The sequence below is a fragment of the Photinus pyralis genome, unplaced genomic scaffold (genome assembly GCF_008802855.1).
Source record: "Photinus pyralis isolate 1611_PpyrPB1 unplaced genomic scaffold, Ppyr1.3 Ppyr1.4_unclustered_Scaffold1534, whole genome shotgun sequence".
NCBI lineage: Eukaryota > Metazoa > Arthropoda > Insecta > Coleoptera > Lampyridae > Photinus > Photinus pyralis.
In genome coordinates this window covers 193,267-211,905 of record NW_022171035.1, presented here as the reverse complement: position 1 = coordinate 211,905, position 18,639 = coordinate 193,267, and the positions used below count along the sequence as shown (strand labels likewise).

Sequence of the window (18,639 nt, the reverse complement as noted above, 5' to 3'; positions counted from 1 at the left end):
CGCGGTTAATTTTACCATTTTGAAAATATAAACAAACGCTAAACAAGGTGTGTTGGCGGTGTCATTGAAATTATAAAAATGAACGCGATTTCAAACAAAAAGTTAACGGTACCAAACACATGAAAAAGTTGACACACCAAACGAACGAGGCAGTATTTCGGGTCATTGACATACAGCGTTAAGTAACTACAGTTATTTCTGTTGTGTATAAATTTTCATATGAATTTTCCGGTCATCGGCTGATCTAGTTTTTCATTTGCTGTTCAGTCAGTCAGCACGCGTACGTTTGTACCCTAACTGTCATATTTTTAACTTTGTCAATCGTGTTTACCCAACAGATGCGGCGAATAAATTTTGGCCAATGTAATAACACTAACAGACCCGTTTCATGGTCACAAAGATCATTGTCTATACTTATTTGTCTCCGACAGCCTGCATTGATAATGTTTTGTGTAATAAAAAGATTGAACTTGTGATTGTTTATTTTGTAACTGCTTATGGTGTGGAGATGCAGATCTTTTAGGTACACCAGAATAATGATGCTATTAATGAAACTTAATTTGAAAGATAGATAGAGCCGAAGTTCTCAGTTCCCTTTCCGTTGCTAATATGGCAATATCAATACCTAACAGATCTACGAGTATAACGCATATTACATTTCCTTAAAATGGCTACTTTTAAAGTTAGTGGCGACTGAAAGAGATGAGATACACATTTGACCATGATAAATACTCAGCAGTAATATAGAGGATCAAAGTAGTGTTCCATTGCATATCACTCAACTTGAAAAAAATTTAAGAAAAAAATTACTAATGGAGTGCAAGATCATAAAACCGTTGATAGAAGGAACAATAAAACATCTTGGTACAGAATGTAGGTCATCTACCTTTCACTGTCAATAGACCATTCACATTGAAAATCAAACCGTCCCATCTAATAAAGAATATATTAAAATAACAAAATATAGAAAATGAGTAGGTAATAAATAAATTACATTTTGTACAACGTAACTTTACAGATTTACAAAGTAGATAATACAACAAAATTAATACTTGGGTCTTTAAAATAACTATTTAAACATACTAACAAACTCCTAACATATAAGGATAAACTTAAAATAACGTTTCGCTATAAGATACAATGTGTAAGTGTGGTTTATACAATGTCAACATTTAATCATTTACAATATGATTAAAGAACATATAAAATAATTTATTATTTCACTTACTAACGTCAATTTTATACATTTTTCAAATATATTAATTCACATTTCATATAAAAATAAACGAATATTATTGTTAATACGTATTTTTGACAATTTTAACTTCTACTAATAAAAATATCAAGAGATAGCACCTCATCACAGAACTTTCTTAATAAACAACTACACTTGTACAATACCGTCAAAATCATTTTCGTTTTGTACGTTAACATTGGAGTTCGTATCAGGGTTTTGCTTTACTGTTCTTTTATAACCGTTATTTAGGCACTGTGCGTTCGTACACTGCTGCAGATCTTTCTCGCAAACGCACTGAGTACTTTGAAGCCTGTCACAACTAGATCGCTGTGAATCTGTTTTGCTGGAGTCTTCATCATGTAACCGTTCATAAGGTGGCTCATCTTGCGTAGATTCGTCAAAAAATTTTACACTTTCGTAATTTGGATCATTAGAACTGACGCTTTCATAGTTTGGGTCAGATTCTGTATCCTCCATGTTCAGTAATGTGTAGTTGTGATTAGGTAAAGTTTCATTTGGCATGCTCTCATAGTTTGGTTCGTCTGTATTGAGGTCACTTAGATCACTATCGTAGACACTTAACTGTTTGAAGTTGGCATCCTCAGAATTCTTGTGAATAACAGAATATCCATCAGGATTACTGCCGGACTTATTCCCAATTGTACTATAGCCTGCACTGTCTGCAAAACTGGAAGTTCTGTGTCTTAATTCCTCATAGTTGGGGTCCTCTTCTGATGACGCCTCACTGCCGTGCTTAACTGCTTCATAACCAGGATCCGAGTTTAAAACACTTTCGTGTGCATTAATGACATCATAACCTAAGTCACATTTGGCCTCACCATCCTTAGGTTTTAACTTTTCATACTTAGGGTTACTCGTTTTACGAAGCGTTTCATAGTTATGGTCAGAATACAAATCAACGTCACTGTCAGTTTGTTTACCTGGCGCAACGTTTTCTGTTTCTTTACATTCTACATCTTTCTGATTAGATTCTTCATCGGTTCGTTTTTTACCTTTGTGCACCTTAGCGTACATGTCATCCAAGGTTTTGAGTAGTGCCAAATTTTCACTACCGACATCGGAGTTACTCGAACTGGAGGGAGGGGGTGGAAGTGGAGAATTAGCCTGCCTTTTTTCTGGTTTTGGTGATCCCACATTAGTTATTGAACTTGACGATGACGCTAAACATATAAACCCAATTTAATTATACATGATCATTTTCTTTGGTCCGTTCAATATATTTAAACATATCTTCTAAGGTCGATTTTCACAGCACCACCCATTGCTGCTATTTAAAAAAAACCACTGGAATCGTGTGTCGCGTGTGTGAAATTTTTTTCGTTTGTGCTACTCTCCAGAGAAACGGTGGGCGGGGACAAGAAATGCGATCCCGACCCAAACTTACTATTTTCAAAAAATCTGTTGTAATCGTTTGTACTTCGTTTGTGCTGCAATTATTATCGTTTGTGCTATTCTCCTTCGCAAAAAAACAGTGGGCGGCGTCAAATATATGTGACCTCCACCCAATCTTACTATTTTTGACAAAAAGCTATTGGAATCATTTGTGCTTCTATTATTTTCATTTGTGTAACTAGGTATCCCTCCTAGAGATATGGTAGGCGAGCCAAGGAAATGCACCCCCGACCAATTTTTCTAAAGAAAAGTAAGAATTGCCTGTGCAGCCACTTTTGCTGCATGGCCGTTCATCCGAGGCCTTAACTACTCCTACAGTGCTCATGGTATTTAGTTTCATTCTTCTTGTATTCAGTAGCTTATAGCTCTGGCACCTGAGCAAAAAAACTGTTTGCCGGTTAATAAAAACTAGTTCGATGTACTTACTTGAAATCACTCTTATGAATGGAAGACAATATGTTCGTACAAAACTAAAGGTATGTTGGAGGGGAGATTCAATAAAAAAGCTCTTTGGAATTAATGTGCGTTTAACTCATCTTCAACTTTAAGATCACTGTTTGTACATGCATGGAATTACAAAAACGTAATGTGTTCTTTGGTAAATGATTTTGTATTGTCAAATAATGGTATAAGGTCGTCAATATTATGTAATATTAACATTCTGATGTAGTTGTTAGTTTCGGTAATCCATTCGGTTTAACTAATTCAGAGCTGGGCAGTATTCGATTTTGTAAATACTTTTTAGTATTCAAATACTTTGTAGTTAAATACTTTTATGGAAGCAGTATTTGTACTCGTAACTCAAATACTTTCGCAAATATTTAGTATTCGAATACTTTTGAAAGTATTCAAATACTTTTCAAAGTATCTGTATTTAGTATTTGCTTGTGCTAGACGTAAAAGTATTCAGTATTCAAATACTTTTGATTTGTCTAAAGTATTTACCATTTTTGTTATTCAAATGCTTTTTGAAAGTATTCTGCCCAGCTCTGGACTAATTAAATAATTTTAGGTTAAAGTACTTTCCTTATGTTAATAAGGAAAGTACTTTAACCTAAAATTATTTAATTAGTCCAGAGCTGGCCAGAAGCAGTGTTTGTATAATTTTGTATTTGATTACTTACTTGAAATGTCAAACAAATGTATACAGTCGTTGTCAGAAACAAGTCATAAGCGGTAGATAGTATTGGCAGTGACTGTTTTATCTAATACACTGAGTACAAAAAGTCTGGGAATACTGTAACCTATTTATTGCACAAGGACTAACAAATGTACCAGGTGACCCAAGCGGACTGTTCCTCGGCCATATCTCGGGAACCGTTCGTTTAGTTAAAGCAAGTTATTGCAAAAACAATTGAACGCCCTACGCCATCTTTGTTTTTGAAATGACTGAGTTTTTGTTTTTACGAAAATGATACGATAAACCTGGTTTTCTTTAAAAATTTGAAAAAAATTGTTTAGTTTATTATGGGAATTTAAAAGAAAATGCAATTTTAAAATTTAAGATGGCAGGTACGCCCTCTGTTGGTCATTTTTATAACTTGAAAATATTTTCCAGCGATTCTTCATGACCGATTTACCCAATAATTTTTTTTACTCCTAAGTCATATGACGAACGGTTCTCGAGATATGGCAGAGTAACAGTCTTACTGGGTCACCCGGTACAAAAATCATATACCGTGTATCAATTTTTTTCATTATAGCTCGCAAACCGTGTAGAGCGCACTGCCGTCCATTGTTTATTTCATTATCAGTGCTGTGATTGCCTTCTCTATATATTCTGACTTCTTTGGTGGACATTCATTCAACTGTTGAATCCTACGAGCTAAATTCTGACATTCACGACTACAACACCAGAGCCAAAGGGACCTTGCGACTACCCCGACATTGCATCAAGATGTCTGATATGAATGGAGTGAACTTGAAACTCTACAACCACCTACCTGATAATGTCAAAGCACTCGACAATAGACAATTTAAAATCAAAGTTAAGCGTTTCCTTACCAGTAAAGCGTTATATTCAGTCAATGAATTTTTAAGCAAACAAATATCACCGACAGACATATTATAAACTTTGTACGCTTACATGTATGTACCTACCTAAAATATTATTTATGTACATGTTAAATGTAAAATCATTGTATCGTATAATGTATATTTATGTTATATGTTACTTTATATGTTATGCTTGACGTGCCACAAACACATCTATCAGCTATGTAACGTGGTAAATAATAATAAATCAAATCAAATCAATTTGAAAATGTACCGCCCCAAATATATGAGTCGCAACAAGGAACCTATGGCAAAACAAAAACACGTGAACTTCATATTTACCTCGATATTTACTTAAGGGGAGACATTTTATAGTGTGGTCATACATGAAATTGGATCAACCGTCTAATAGACGTAGAAGCAACCCTTAAAATTTAACACATTGACTGCGTTACATATCCTCGGGGATATGTGGGTTTCTTTCCGTGGTGACGAAGCGAACTTTTGCCAAACATTCGTTGTGTGCGAAAGCCATATCTTCCTTGATTTTTAACGTATATAAGTTTTACATATAGCTTTTTTATGGTCGTGCTTTGCATAGTCAAGTCCACTGAATTTTTTGGTACATATCTCCGGGGACATGTAACGCACAGGACTAATACAAATTTAATTGTGTGCGGCACATGCCCCCGGAGATATGTACAGTTTTGCAGCTACTTCTACGGTTATTGCATCATACATTCATACTGCATGACAGAATTGCGCAAGTTGCATCATCTTTGTATTCCGTAAACATTTAGTTAGTTTTAACGAGTCTAGTTTCGGTCTAGTTATTGTAATGTTTGTCGAGGCCAACCTGGGTGCTATCTTCCATGTTTCAATACTAATCACAAATAATAATATTAATATGGAATAAATAAATATCCCTCAATTTTCAGAAAATAGTGTTCGTTTTTTATTTGAGTTGATTGCATAATTTTAGGGTTATACAGTCTTCTTCACTTTCTTGCGGTACCAGTCGCCGGAGATATGTACGGTTCCAGAATTAAATAAATAATAGTGTTAGCTTACAGGTCCCCACGCTGCGGAACTCAAAAAATTACGCACAAGGAAACTAGATGGGACTTACTTGACCAGTTGTCTACATATCCCCCGCGGTATGTATAGCACTATGGTAAAGTTGCATTACAATACCCCGGCGATATGTAACGCATCAACGGCAAGTTCTTGTTTTAAGCTACCGCAGCCAACGTGTTAAATAGGGAATAAAGGTTGAGTGACACTTCATTTTGAGATACATTAAAATGTCTTTTCAAAAATATCACATACTTCCTTCTTTTCAATACATTACCAAAGTGTGATCCAAATCTTACCCTCACTTTATCGAATGTTCTAAATAAAACAAAAACAAATCACTGTTTTGTTTTGTCTTTGACATTGCTTTCTACCAGTTCATTTGCTATATTTTAAATTATTTACGGTTTTTGCTTGATTTTTCTTAAAAGAAACAACCAGTATTAATATTTTTGAACAGGTATTCGAATGACCTTTAATATGAGGTGTCGCTCAACCTTTCTTCCCTATTTAAATTTTAAGGGTTGCTTCCCAATATAGAGGGTTTATCCAATTGCATGTATGACCAGCCTATAAATTGGCCCCCTTAAATATGAAGTTGACGTGTTTTTGTTGCGGCTTATATATTTGGGGTGGTACCTAATCAGTGACGTAGTGAAGGGGAGGGGAGCAGAGGAGTGCACAATGCCCCAGGCGCAATTATGAGGGGGACCCCCCGACCGCGCCGTAATGACTTAAAGAACATGATGTCTTTTTAGTCAATAAATAAATTCCATTGGCTATCAGACAATTTGAATTTGAAAGGGTAAGCTTTTGGCTTAACGCTCGATCCACGATATCATGGTAGGTATGATAGATGTGCTTTAAGCGCATAGTGCAATAACCCGGACGCGTAATTACTATCTGTACTATTGCACAGATCCTACCTATTCTCTATTGGGGTACAAATTGGAATAGGTAACACATGTTTTTTATTGGGGATTTACGATAATTCAACCGATTTAACCGGGTTGATAGATTTTGCTATGGTTACATCTGTTGAGACAATTGTTTCTATGGTGATTTCTACCAACCCGGTTAAAACGGAGGAATTATCGTAAATCCCCATTATGTCTAAATATACTACGGCTAGCGTTTCAGTTAAATCCCCATCCCATGACGCAAGACCCACACCTCATACGTCCAAATAAATTATTATTTACTTGTGATTATGCTCTGTTCATTATGCGGATCACTCTATAACTGAGCAAAAGCCTGTTGAGGGTCCAGAACAAGAGGGAGAATAAATAAATTCCTTCAAAAAATCAACTCGTTGATATGTTCGTAACACCTATCCATTTTGATAGAGCACTGATTATCGAATATGGCCGGATTAAGTCGTGTTTCTGAATGCGCGTTGATTGTTTTTCTACGAAGCAGTGTAGCAAAAACGAAAATAATTGTGGCACAAACAAGCATGAACGATTTAATAGTTTCGAAAATAGCAAGATTGGGTGGGGATCGCCTTTCCTTGACCCTGCCCACCGTTTCTTTGGAAAGGATAGTAGTACAAACACAGCACAATAGATTCCAATGGTTTTTTCAAAAAGCAATGAGAGGTGCTGGGGAAATGGACGATATCTTCTATACTATACTACACTATAACAAAAACAGAAAATTACAGAGCGTATGGAAATGAGATAAGTACAAAAGAGTTTATTTAAAGCAGGGTAAAAAAAACCAAAATATAAAATATCCAACATCTAAACATACAAAGCCGAACCTCTACCTCAAAAATATGAGAGCAGTAATTTGGAGTTGAAACAATTACCCTACAGTAAAACGAACCTTGTCGTGAATGAGTGTTTATGCCATTTTTCCTACTCTCCATGTGGACTGGGCGGAGTACACCATCAAACTGATCATTCACTTCTACTTCTCGTTGAGATGAATCCGTCGCGTTTGCGTTTCCATCTACAGGAGCAAGCAATGAAGGTGGCTGTATTTGAGCATATGTTTCACTTTCACTTGTATAAATTACATTATTTGGGTCTTGAATCGTTGTATATACATCATCTAAAAATAATTTGAAAAAAAGCATTCAAAACTATGTTATTTAAAATAAATGAAACCATGAAACTTACCAGAATCATCTGATACAGTAGAATAATGGGGGTCAAGGTCTCGTTGCACTTTATCCAGTCCTTGGGTTTGCGCCCTAATGTTTGCTAGCGGTTCCCGAACACTAATACTGGTATAGCCCTCTACAATACAATCGCTATTAATTCCTCTTACAGTAAGCATTGCGCATACTAGACGAATCCTGCGAATCGCCACTAAAATTCTGTTGAACAATTGGAGGAGTCATGTATGGCAATTCCTGACTCGCCGCAATACCACCAGCAACAGCTGAGGCTGCAGGTATGTCTATTCCAATCGACTCGGAAGTTCTTGGTGATCTTGATGCAACAGGTTCAACCAGGGACTGTGATGTTGATAGTCTTTCACCTCTACAAAAAATAAAACATTATTTTAAGGAACTAGGTAAATTCGTTGTTTTTGCAAATTATAGTTTGTATTCAATTCTAAAGTTGAATATGCCTTTATAATTTTCACAGAACCACTACTTCAAACTTTGGTCTATCAAGATTAGACAGTGAACAATAAAGCCCCATTCAGATAGGTGGTAGTGCGGTGCCGTAGTCTTGGTGTGCGGTGCGGGTGTGGGTCGGTGCTGTCATTTTGACAGCGGCATTCACAATCACAGCAAAATCGGTGCGCGTGCGGATTATTTTATTCTACAAAATTATGAACAACAAACAACAATAACATCAGCAAATCGTTAAAATCCATTAATCAAACAATTAAATTAAATGCACACCCGCGCAAACACTATGAAGAGCTTATGTAATTAGCTGTGACAGATGGCCATGACAAACATGATGCGTTCCTATTGGTGCTTGCTACCGTAGTGTGCGGTGCAGTGCAGAAAGTTTGAAGTTTACATACTTTCGGCACGCGGCTGCAATTCGTCTGCACTGCACATGTCATTGTGAATTGTCATATGGGTATGCGTATTTCAAACTTTTATACAAAGGCACCGCACCGCAACAGCACTGCACTATCACCTATGTGAATGGGGCTTTAGTGTGTGTTTTCTTGGCCTCAGTTACAAAATTAGTGGAGAAATGACAATTTCAACATCTTTTGGGCAACAAAATAACAGCTGACAAATATAATTAACGTTATAAGTCTGGTAAATGAATTGTAACGATACAACATAGATACTTCCAGAAGTTCTAATCGAGTATTGTTGGGATTTGTAACGGGCATATGGCGTTAAATATTTTATTTCATACTGGCTCTGATTTGATATATTTACCAAAAATATCATGATGTGAAAAAAACCAAAGGAAAACTGTGTCACAAAGGTGATATGGGCTCCATGGTAATATCATGGTACAATAAGACAGGTAATATAATGACCTCAGTTTTGACGTTTTATTAACATTAATTCTTATGACAACAAAACGTTCCGTTTTGAGATCTTTACAGGATCCGAGCCGAGAAATCAACTTTAACGCACTAAAATGGATGCAATTTATGACAGTATGAAATAATAGTTATTTACATAAAAGTCCGGAAAATGACACATTGATGGCGAGGAAATATTGAATGGGGCCGAGTACTTTAATTTCCGAGTCAGGTAATATCACTTTACTGACAAATTTTATATTAAATTTTACCCAAAATCCTATTTTATCATGAAATTTCAATTTTTATATAGAACTTTTGATTAATGTCAATCTGTCAGTGATGACATGCGTCATTATAGACATTTGGAAATGTCACAGATGCGGCCAGTAAAATGACGGTGCGGCCAGGAAAGTGACAAGCGGCAGGAAACAAGTCTGCTCTGCCTCTGTCATGGAAACTAAAATTTCCGGACAGAAAGTAGGCATGAAAATAAATGATTCAGGACGATTTTGGGTACAATAATTTCAAGATAGCGCCGCTTCCATAAATACCGGAAGTGATGCCATGTTGGTTTTTTTTAAATAGAAATATACCATTTTCAATTTTTTTCTAAATGCGTTATTTTATCTGTCATAGTTATTGACATATGTCAATTTTTCTCTAAAATTAGGTAATTTGGCGTCCATTTGATTTCTCTAAAAGTTTGAAGATGCAAGGGTTCATTCAATAATTCATCCCTTAAACTGTTCAATATAAGTGAGTGCTCTGTTTTATAATAATCAAATTCTAAAAGCCTAAAGAATTTTTTGAGTGACCGCCGAAAGTTTTAAAAAAGTTTCCAGGGCTGCTGCAATGTGCAAAGTTAGCAATCGAAGAATGTCAAAAACTTCAGTTTTTCAAATTGCAACTACTATTTCTAATGCCAGAAATGAATGTAGATTTGAATGTTAGACACTTTTAATAATAATAAGAATAATGATGTATTTATTAGATATTAATCCAAAGGGCGAAGTTCACTTAGAGGCAGCATCGCCACCAGGTGTTCTTCCACTTAACCCATAACAGAACTTCAAAATTAAATATCTACAGTTTCGATTGACGGATGAAAAAGAAAGAATAAAAATATATTTTTAGCGCATTTCCACAAAAATTAAAAAAAAAGCGCTATTGTGGCCACGTTGTCCGTCCGTCCGTCCGTCCGCTCGTTCGTTGACACGCTACTAGTTCTTTATCTTAAGAGCTATTGTTCTACTTTCTTCGTTATTTGGTTCATTATGGTGTCGAGGCTTGCACCAAGGAAGGAATTTTTTCTGTGCCGCTTATAAAAAAATTAACTTTTGTATTTACGCAATCCAATTTTCCTTTGTTAAGATTATTTAAATGAAATTTTGTATGTACTTAGGTAGCTTAAATAAACTGAAACTAATGCCGAATCAAAACATTTGTTTTGCGCATGCGCAATTCGATGCGACTAAAACACGCAAAACAATTGTTGCGCATGCCCAGACCCACATTCGTTATTTGTGAACCAATTCTTCTGAAATTTTAGGGTAGGATTCTTCTTAGAAACTGAAATGGATGCAGCAAGTCACAAATGGATTGCACATATGCAAATCTTTCTTATTTGTGGTCGGATTTTTACGAAATTTTAATAGAAGTTGCATGTTACAAATGGGAAATTAATGCAAGTGGAAATGCGCTTTTTATAAATCGTTTACAATTACTTTTTAACTTGTTATCTATTTTTAGGCATTTACACGTAAATTATAGCAAGAAATGCCAGACGCGTTTATTCGCTTATTAAACAAGTTAAAAAAGTAATCGTAAACGATTTACAAAAAGCGCATTTCCACTTGCATTTACTTCCCATTTGTAAGATGCAACTTTTGTTAAAATCGTAAAAATCCGACCACAAATATGAAAGATAGTGTTGCATAGGTGCAATCTGAGGTATTTTATTTAAAACTAGCGGACCCGTAACTTCGTACCGCCTATCAATCAATGCCCCGCTCCCGGATCTGACATAAGCTCGGTTTCAGCGGCCTCGGTGCAATCCATTTTTGACGTGCTACTTCAATTTCATTTTATAAGAATTTTATTTGAATGCTTTCATAAATAAGAAAGTTGGCACTGCGCATGCGCAAACCTCAATTTTGAAACTAACGTTATAGTCCAGTCAACGTAAGATTTCAGCTTGCAAAAGGTCAAGGAGTTTGGAAACTCGGTAGATTACTATATTTTGGGGTCCTGAATTATGCCCTGCATTTGCGACCTTGAGCGACCGCCGCCGCTCGCGCTGCCATCTTGGAAAAACGGTATGAAAATTCAGTTTTTCGCACAGAGTTGTATATAAGTAAATAGAGAGACAGTCTTGTAGCGAAAAATTGACTCCAATTGAACCTTGCGCAGGCCGTTGGTGAGTGTGCGCAGTAATCGACAACAGAACCGGCTTCAAATTAAATGATCCTTAATGCAGGTTCGGCTTGAGAATAATATGGTTTCATTGCAACAAAAATTGAAAAGAAATTCAATGTGTGGTGAATGATGTTGTTAACACTGTGTCTTGAATAAATAAGAAATGTTACAATCGTTAAGAACTTTTAATACAGTAGACTACAATACAAAGCTGGTAAGGGGCTTACATCAGAATCGAGAAAAGATTTTTTGAGATTCTGGTATAAAGGAAATCGTATATTTGTCGTGCGATCGAGTTTAAAGATCTATTTATGCACTCAGTGAGTATAAAAATAAGCAATGAAAGAATAAAATAAATTGAAATTTTATTTTGGTGCGGGACAAAATTTCAGGTGTGCAATGCCGAAAACACAGTTTAAATACGGGTAGCCACAAAGTCGACAAACTTCAAATGCCAATAACTCAAATATCTCAAAAATGGAGCATCGGCAGAGGGTATGTACAGTGGCACCACGCTCGGAAGGTTCCTGACAGGGCGTGTCCGAGGACGTTGGAAATTTAGACTGTACATTCTCATGCAAAATTTGACTCTACTAAATATAAATAAGTGGGCCACGCGATATGAGTTGCATTACTTCTAGGGGAAACAGTAAAATTAATAATTTTATTTCTACAAAACGTGAACATATTTAAGATTGTTAGATGTTCATGTTCAACACAATTTACAATTCCGATGTAAATATGGACAGTTATTGAAACAATCACATTGAAATTAATAACACTCACATTGACTAAATTAACACACAACCTTTAACTTTTTTCATTCATTATCGTCACTTGACCACTAATCATCATCGGAACTGCCGGTGTTCACAATAAATTGTAGATTGTCAATAAATTCATTTCTCGTAGGAATGTTATTTGCTTCTAACCAAGAACGTATCACTTCCTTACGATTATTCATTGTTGGCGGCTTATTTATTTGAACACTGACGAGGTGCGTGAGTTTGCTGGTAAATTTGGTATAAGCTGCTAATCTAACCACTGCATAAAGTTGGTATGATTCATATCATCGTAATAATCCCCCGATTTACTGTGCGACATCCTCTACAAAACCAGAACGACTACCAGCATACTACGATGTACCTCTGACCAGCCCTATTATAAACTTCCGATACTTTATCTGATTGTTAGCATTTACTCACTCCGTACGATGGGTGAATATAGGTTTCGTCCAAGTATATAGCGGGTTTCTTGTCACACTAGGTTGTTCATTTTCTTTTAATCTTTGCCATACTACAATGTCACTTCTTTCCATTACCAACCTACGTTTGTCCCGACACTTCTTGTATCGAAAACCAAGTTTCAACAATTGCTTGCGAAGAGTTTTCCTTCCACCCGTATATTTGATCTTTTCTTGCACTTTTCTAGGAGCATTTTAAAATAACCTTTATTTATGTACAGATCGTCGCCTACTAAACATTGAAATGGCGGTAAAGAGTATAATGTAATGGGCATACTTAAATTATTGCTCCAAAGCGTCTGTTTATTTACAAATGAAGCTGAAGCACCTTGCACCTGAAAAGTTATTGCTGTTTTGTTTTGTGATTATGTAACTGAATGCACCCAAAAATCGTGCTGATTCCCTTTCACGCACTGCGCATGAGTCCCAACGGCTCCGCCATTAAAAGTCGGCCACTGTAGTTGGAGTTATTTTTCCACGCGCAGGTCGTATGTACTGCCTCTCTATTTACTTATATACAACTCTGTGGTTTTTCGATAATTTCTTCGTTCCAGTGCCAACTCCCTTAAAAGTAGCTATTACGAAAGTTATAGAGCACAAAATTTCCTATAACTTTTGTATTTATTTTTTTAATCGAAAGAATACTTTACGAACCACAGCAGAGTAAGAACATTTTTTTAATTTGTAAAATCGCAATACTATTTTCTCCAAATATGGGCGGTAGATGTTCATTTGTTTCGTGTCCAGAGAGAGCGAAAAGTAAGCATCATAGCGAAAAATGTTAAATACAAAAAAGATGTACCTTGATAAGCTGTACAAAAAGGTTTCATTCATTTTTTGAGTCGGATTCACAATAAAGATAATAGATTTTTTCTATTTCGGTGTCACAATGATGATTTTGTACAACTGTTTTCGGCCGAAAACAGTTGTACAAAGACAGTGATTATAGTCGTTTTTTTTGGTAACTAATCTCTTAAGTTGGCAGTTACTAGTTAGTACAAGCATATATATAAGAGAAGTATATGGATAAACGAGTGGACACGCCTATCGCCAACGTTAGTGGATGGAAATATACTTCTGTCATTAGTTGGGAACTAGGCGCTAATGCGCTTGCCTGTTATTATGTAGTGTTATTTACCAAGCATTTACTCCAGTTTGACATAACGGATTGAGGTTAAATTGTTTGTTTTGTTTATGAGTTATTGAACTTTTGTTTAATTTTAATAGTAAAGAAGCCTTTCGTAGTTATATAAATCAGTATACGTAAGTGATACACAATAATTGTAAAGGAATACCTAATGTTTGGCAATTTTAGTGTGTTCATTACTTAGAAATAAAGAAATGCAGGTACTTGTGGGAAAGTGGATTCTTCGGTTTCATGGCACAAGTAAGTTACAATGCAATTATCTGCAATCAATTCATTTATGCCATACTTGTTATTAGATTCCCAAGTGAAAAAAGCAACAAGAATCGGTGACTGCAAGCATGTGAACTATCGGAATTCGATGATGTAAAAACAAGGTTGTGTTCTCGTCATTTTAACCGCTATGACTGCATTGATTTGGATGCACGCAAGCATGATGGGGGCACGAAGTTATATGGGGGTCACTTAACACCTAAAAGATTTCCAACTCGACAATGTTAATTTTATTTTAAAATCAGTAAATGTCTTTAATTTAATTGTGTTTCTTTGAACATTGGTAATGTATCACTTTATATTATAGCTGATGCGAACTTATCCAATTTCAAGTTATATTCAAGATATAATCCCTATAGGTATATTATTTCAATTGCAATTTAAGTTTCTAAATCGTTACAAAGTTTGCCTTCGAAGTTGAAGGGTGTAACCGTAAACAAACTCCGCTGAGGAAGCTCGAAAGTTCTCCGTGAAAATGCTACAGTTTCCAAGCAGAACGATACGGAGTACCTTGAACCAGAACGCACTGGGTGGCACGTGAGCGCTGATTTGAGTTGGCAGTGAAATCATTCAAGTAGGCCATTGACTGCAGGTCCCGAATCCTTGTGTGCCGAAAACAATGTTGAGGGCACAAAAAAGGGAAGATTCAAATTGTCGTCGCTGATCGGTGAAGATGCTAGTAGGGGAATCGAAGCGATATAGTCAACAGGTAAGAAACGCTTCGGCGGCGATTGGTCTTGGGAGGGTGGGCCTCGGCCAGCTAGTATACTTATCTAAAGACATCACAGGATCAGACAATAGTGATAGGAGTCGGCAGGTGGAATGGGGCCAATGTGGTGAATATGAACCTGCATGAAGCGAATAGAAGTCTGGGTGAAGTTTCCGAATGGTGCGTGGTTGTGTTTACATATGGTAATTGCACACAATAATGGTTTAATAAAATTTTAACCCTATTTTCGAGTTATAGGTTATGAAATTTGAAATTGGCGCTACTTAAAAGTAGGCGGAGAGAAGTAAATATTTACTTGGGGAGTTTGCGCATAAATACAGAGTTCAGGACTAAGGAATAGGGCAGCTCTCTTTTATGGCGAACAATTTGCACATTGCAATCATAGGCGGTTATCCATATACTTCTCTTATATATATGGTCTTACTACGCTGCCAACCTAAAACTTAACGGCATAAAAAGTGTTCCCAACATAAAACATGTTAGTTCTAATGTTCCCTATAGTTTCTGATAATGATTTTTTTAATTAAATTAAAGCACCGAAATAGAAAAAATAGTATGAAAAACGCGTGTTACAATGCTTTATTGTAATACTCCTATCTTGCGGACACTCGTGGCTACGCTTCGCGTCGCCAGTCGTGCCACAAGATAGTCGTATTACAATAGGTCGCATTGTAACACTTGTCTTTCAATATACTATTTCTCTTCTTCCTAATGCATCTTGATAACATGGCTACATTTTTCTAACAAACTGTACTATCGCCAGTACCTATTAACTATGGCATTCATCAGTGGCAGTGGTAGTACTGTCAACTAATCTCGCAACTAATGGTAAAGGAAAACATAAAGCTTACCGAGCTGTAGAAGGACTGTCGTTGGTTTGAAACCCACACTCTTCTTGAGATTTACTATTACTTGGTTGCACGTGAGCATAAGGATGTTCCGTCTTTAACTTTGCGTATGGATGATCCTTTACACGTGCATATGGAGATAACGAATCATCTGCTTGGCTTATGGAACTATGCTGTGAGATACTAGGACGAGAATCTATACCATTAGGAAGCGTGTGTCGTTTGGCTATAACAAAACATTTTACGTTCTCTTATAATTTGTAGCCTCGACGAATACCTGTGTTGTACGGTTCAACAGTAGCATAAAGATCTGAGGAATTATCTCCATTACGTTCATAATTCACTGTCGTACTAACACTTTGTAAGCCATCCAAAGGAATATCAGGTAAGCTTCTCCTACTGTTATTTAACGTTACAGACCTAGTAAGAAATATGTAAGTCAAATGGGATTTGCTCATAAAACTACAAACTTCAAACAGCATGCAAAGCGTTAAAAAAAAACAAAAAACCTTTTGGCGTCAATAACATCAAAGATGGCATTCGCGCTATCGTCGGGAACAACATTAGAAACAGTAGCAGGCAAGTGATTTACATTCTCATCGGGATTCATTTGAGTGACCAAGCCATCAAGCCCCAACAAGTCATTTCTAAACAACAGCAACATAAACACGTGCAAGAACGATCGCATTGTTAATGAAAACTCTTACTTCTCTGTTTTTTTCCTCCAACAAAGGCACAACATCGTAGCAGTAATAGACATAAATATACTGCATACTGAACACACAATAATCAACATTCTTCGAACCGACAATAGGTTCACATTTTAAGTAGCTAACATTGAATAATAAAAGAGAAATGTAAAGGAATTCTTCATGTGGATATTAGAAGGTTGCCCACAAAACATTTAGGCTATATTTACACAGTGAAGTTTCATTGATCATACGCAATTATGGGAAATAATTATCGTGTCTTGTAATATAAAAACTTCTAATAAATAAAACCAGACATTGCTATTTAAAATAAGGATGAATAACATGTTTAGCTCACTGTAAGTAAACGACCTTGTTTAATAACCTATTTTATTTGTACAAATGAATCACATCCACAATCACAAGTATGCTGTGTCTAAATTACATATTGCGTGTAAACTTTTATATACGGTGTGTCCCACATATGTTGATATTGACGGTAGAGTACATGATGTCGAACGACATCAGTCGGTCAGCTTTGATTTTACCAGAGACTTGCTATAACTAGACTGCGCCTAACGTATCTAAGGTGTTGTCGACACAGTATGCAACACACAATGCACCGCGGGGCAAAAATCGCTGAGATGATATGCAATTTAATGAAATAAGCTGTTATTTTAAATGTTCCGTCATTAATCATTCTCGTGATTAGCTCGAATTAGTGAACAGATAAATTTCTGTTGAGAATAAACCAATTAACTTAGGTTAACTTGTGCCTATCAACATGTACTCTGTCGATAAATTTTTAAATAATATGCTGATTTTCAACGGATAAAAGTTTAAAGGGCCAATGGATCAGAGCCATTCGAAGAGAAAAATTTACTCCCACCATAGTGCATTTGCGGGGAATGAAGCCGATTTTAGAAAGGTACCGACGAAGGTGTTAAACAATAATGCAATACCCAGCGTTTTCGACTTTCCCATTCACTTAAAATAACGTAGAACGACATCCTTTACCAGCAAGACAACGGCAATACCTATTTGCCTATTAGGTATAGACGTAACTAAGTATATTTCAGGTTTTGTTACAAGAAAAATAGCTAAGTCTGTTAAATGTTCCATATGTGCAGATGCGATATTCGCATCACAGAGTCATTCAAAGCTTTTAACTAGAAAAAATCGTGGAGGATTGTTGCACGTATCACGCGATGCATTAAAAATTTACCAAATTGCTGAAAATGTGTTCAGGTTTTTCATTCAATCCACACCACACCGCGTTGTAAACAAAATGGTTATCTGCAGTCTAAGAAAAATAAATAACAATTACAGCCCATTTGGGTTTTTGGATAGGCATATATTGAATCAAAATCCGCTAAATAAGCATATCTTACTACTTACATCTTCAGTTTTAAGAGTATATTTTCCCATACGTGTTCACCACCAAAATGCACATATAAATCAAATTAGGACTAGAGTAAGGCAGTTATATACCAATTTAGTTCAAATAAAATACCAATAAATTCGATTAATACAGTTAACAGCTATATGTTATCTTTTTTTGCTACAAAAATTTAGAATAAACATGGCTAAAGCCAAGCTACAGAACGTACGTCTGCCCCGCGAAGAACAGTTGGTTGCCTATCCTATCTTGACAACAGGCGTTTATAGTAAAATCTACGTTACGCGCGGTCTAGTTATAACAAGTCTCTGGATTTTACATGTGCATTGCGAGCCCGAGTGGATTAGTGGAATGTTATTATTTTGCGTTCGACATTCATTGATTGACAATAGTGTTAGCGTAGGTGATTTTAGAAAGTACATACTTTTTTATTATCCCTATGCAAATGCATATGCAAAAAAATAACCATATTTAGCCTATGTAAAAAAAATACTGTTTTATGTAAGCAGTCGACACGTCGCAACATTATTTTCGTTACCTTCTATAAAACAATTTGTTCTTTAATCAAAATCTCAAATAAGCAACGAAATTCAAAGGAACGGTGTGAAATGCCTATTATACCGGGTGAATACTTTCAAACCGAACATAGGGAATTAACATGGGAAAACAGTTTTTCGCAGATTGTTGCTCTCCAAATTAACTTAGAGAGTTCATAATGCCACC

The 18,639-nt window shown here is 36.0% G+C and overlaps 1 protein-coding gene and 1 long non-coding RNA gene across 3 annotated transcripts; both read right to left on the bottom strand.

The window, feature by feature from the left end:
• Positions 1-932: 932 nt before the first annotated feature.
• LOC116181665 lies at positions 933-16,917 on the bottom strand. Of its 2 annotated transcripts, XM_031502071.1 has the most exons (8): positions 16,536-16,917; positions 16,338-16,475; positions 16,106-16,248; positions 15,832-16,054; positions 8,012-8,208; positions 7,843-7,962; positions 7,547-7,774; positions 933-2,418 (listed from the first exon to the last, which is right to left on the bottom strand). In XM_031502071.1, exons 1-8 carry the CDS (start codon positions 16,622-16,624, stop codon positions 1,385-1,387), a joined length of 2,172 nt encoding a protein of 723 aa, XP_031357931.1. In that variant the 5' UTR covers positions 16,625-16,917; the 3' UTR covers positions 933-1,384. The 2 variants fall into 2 exon arrangements, with proteins under 2 accessions (XP_031357931.1, XP_031357932.1); XM_031502072.1 differs by lacking the exon at positions 16,338-16,475.
• On the bottom strand, positions 2,472-3,468 carry LOC116181671. Its single transcript, XR_004147309.1, has 2 exons — positions 3,077-3,468; positions 2,472-3,024 (listed from the first exon to the last, which is right to left on the bottom strand). It is a non-coding gene; the product is annotated as an uncharacterized LOC116181671 (long non-coding RNA).
• Positions 16,918-18,639: the final 1,722 nt, after the last annotated feature.

What these genes read in the sequence shown, in the direction of transcription:
- LOC116181665 (XM_031502071.1), bottom strand. Translation starts at nt 16,624, where the DNA reads ATGTTGATTATTGTGTGTTCAGTATGCAGTATATTTATGTCTATTACT. An exon ending in CGATTCGCAGGATTCGTCTA is followed by an intron (nt 7,963 to 8,011) that starts GTATGCGCAATG and finishes ATTGTATTGTAG; the next exon opens with AGGGCTATACCAGTATTAGT. An exon ending in TACTGTATCAGATGATTCTG is followed by an intron (nt 7,775 to 7,842) that starts GTAAGTTTCATG and finishes AATTATTTTTAG; the next exon opens with ATGATGTATATACAACGATT.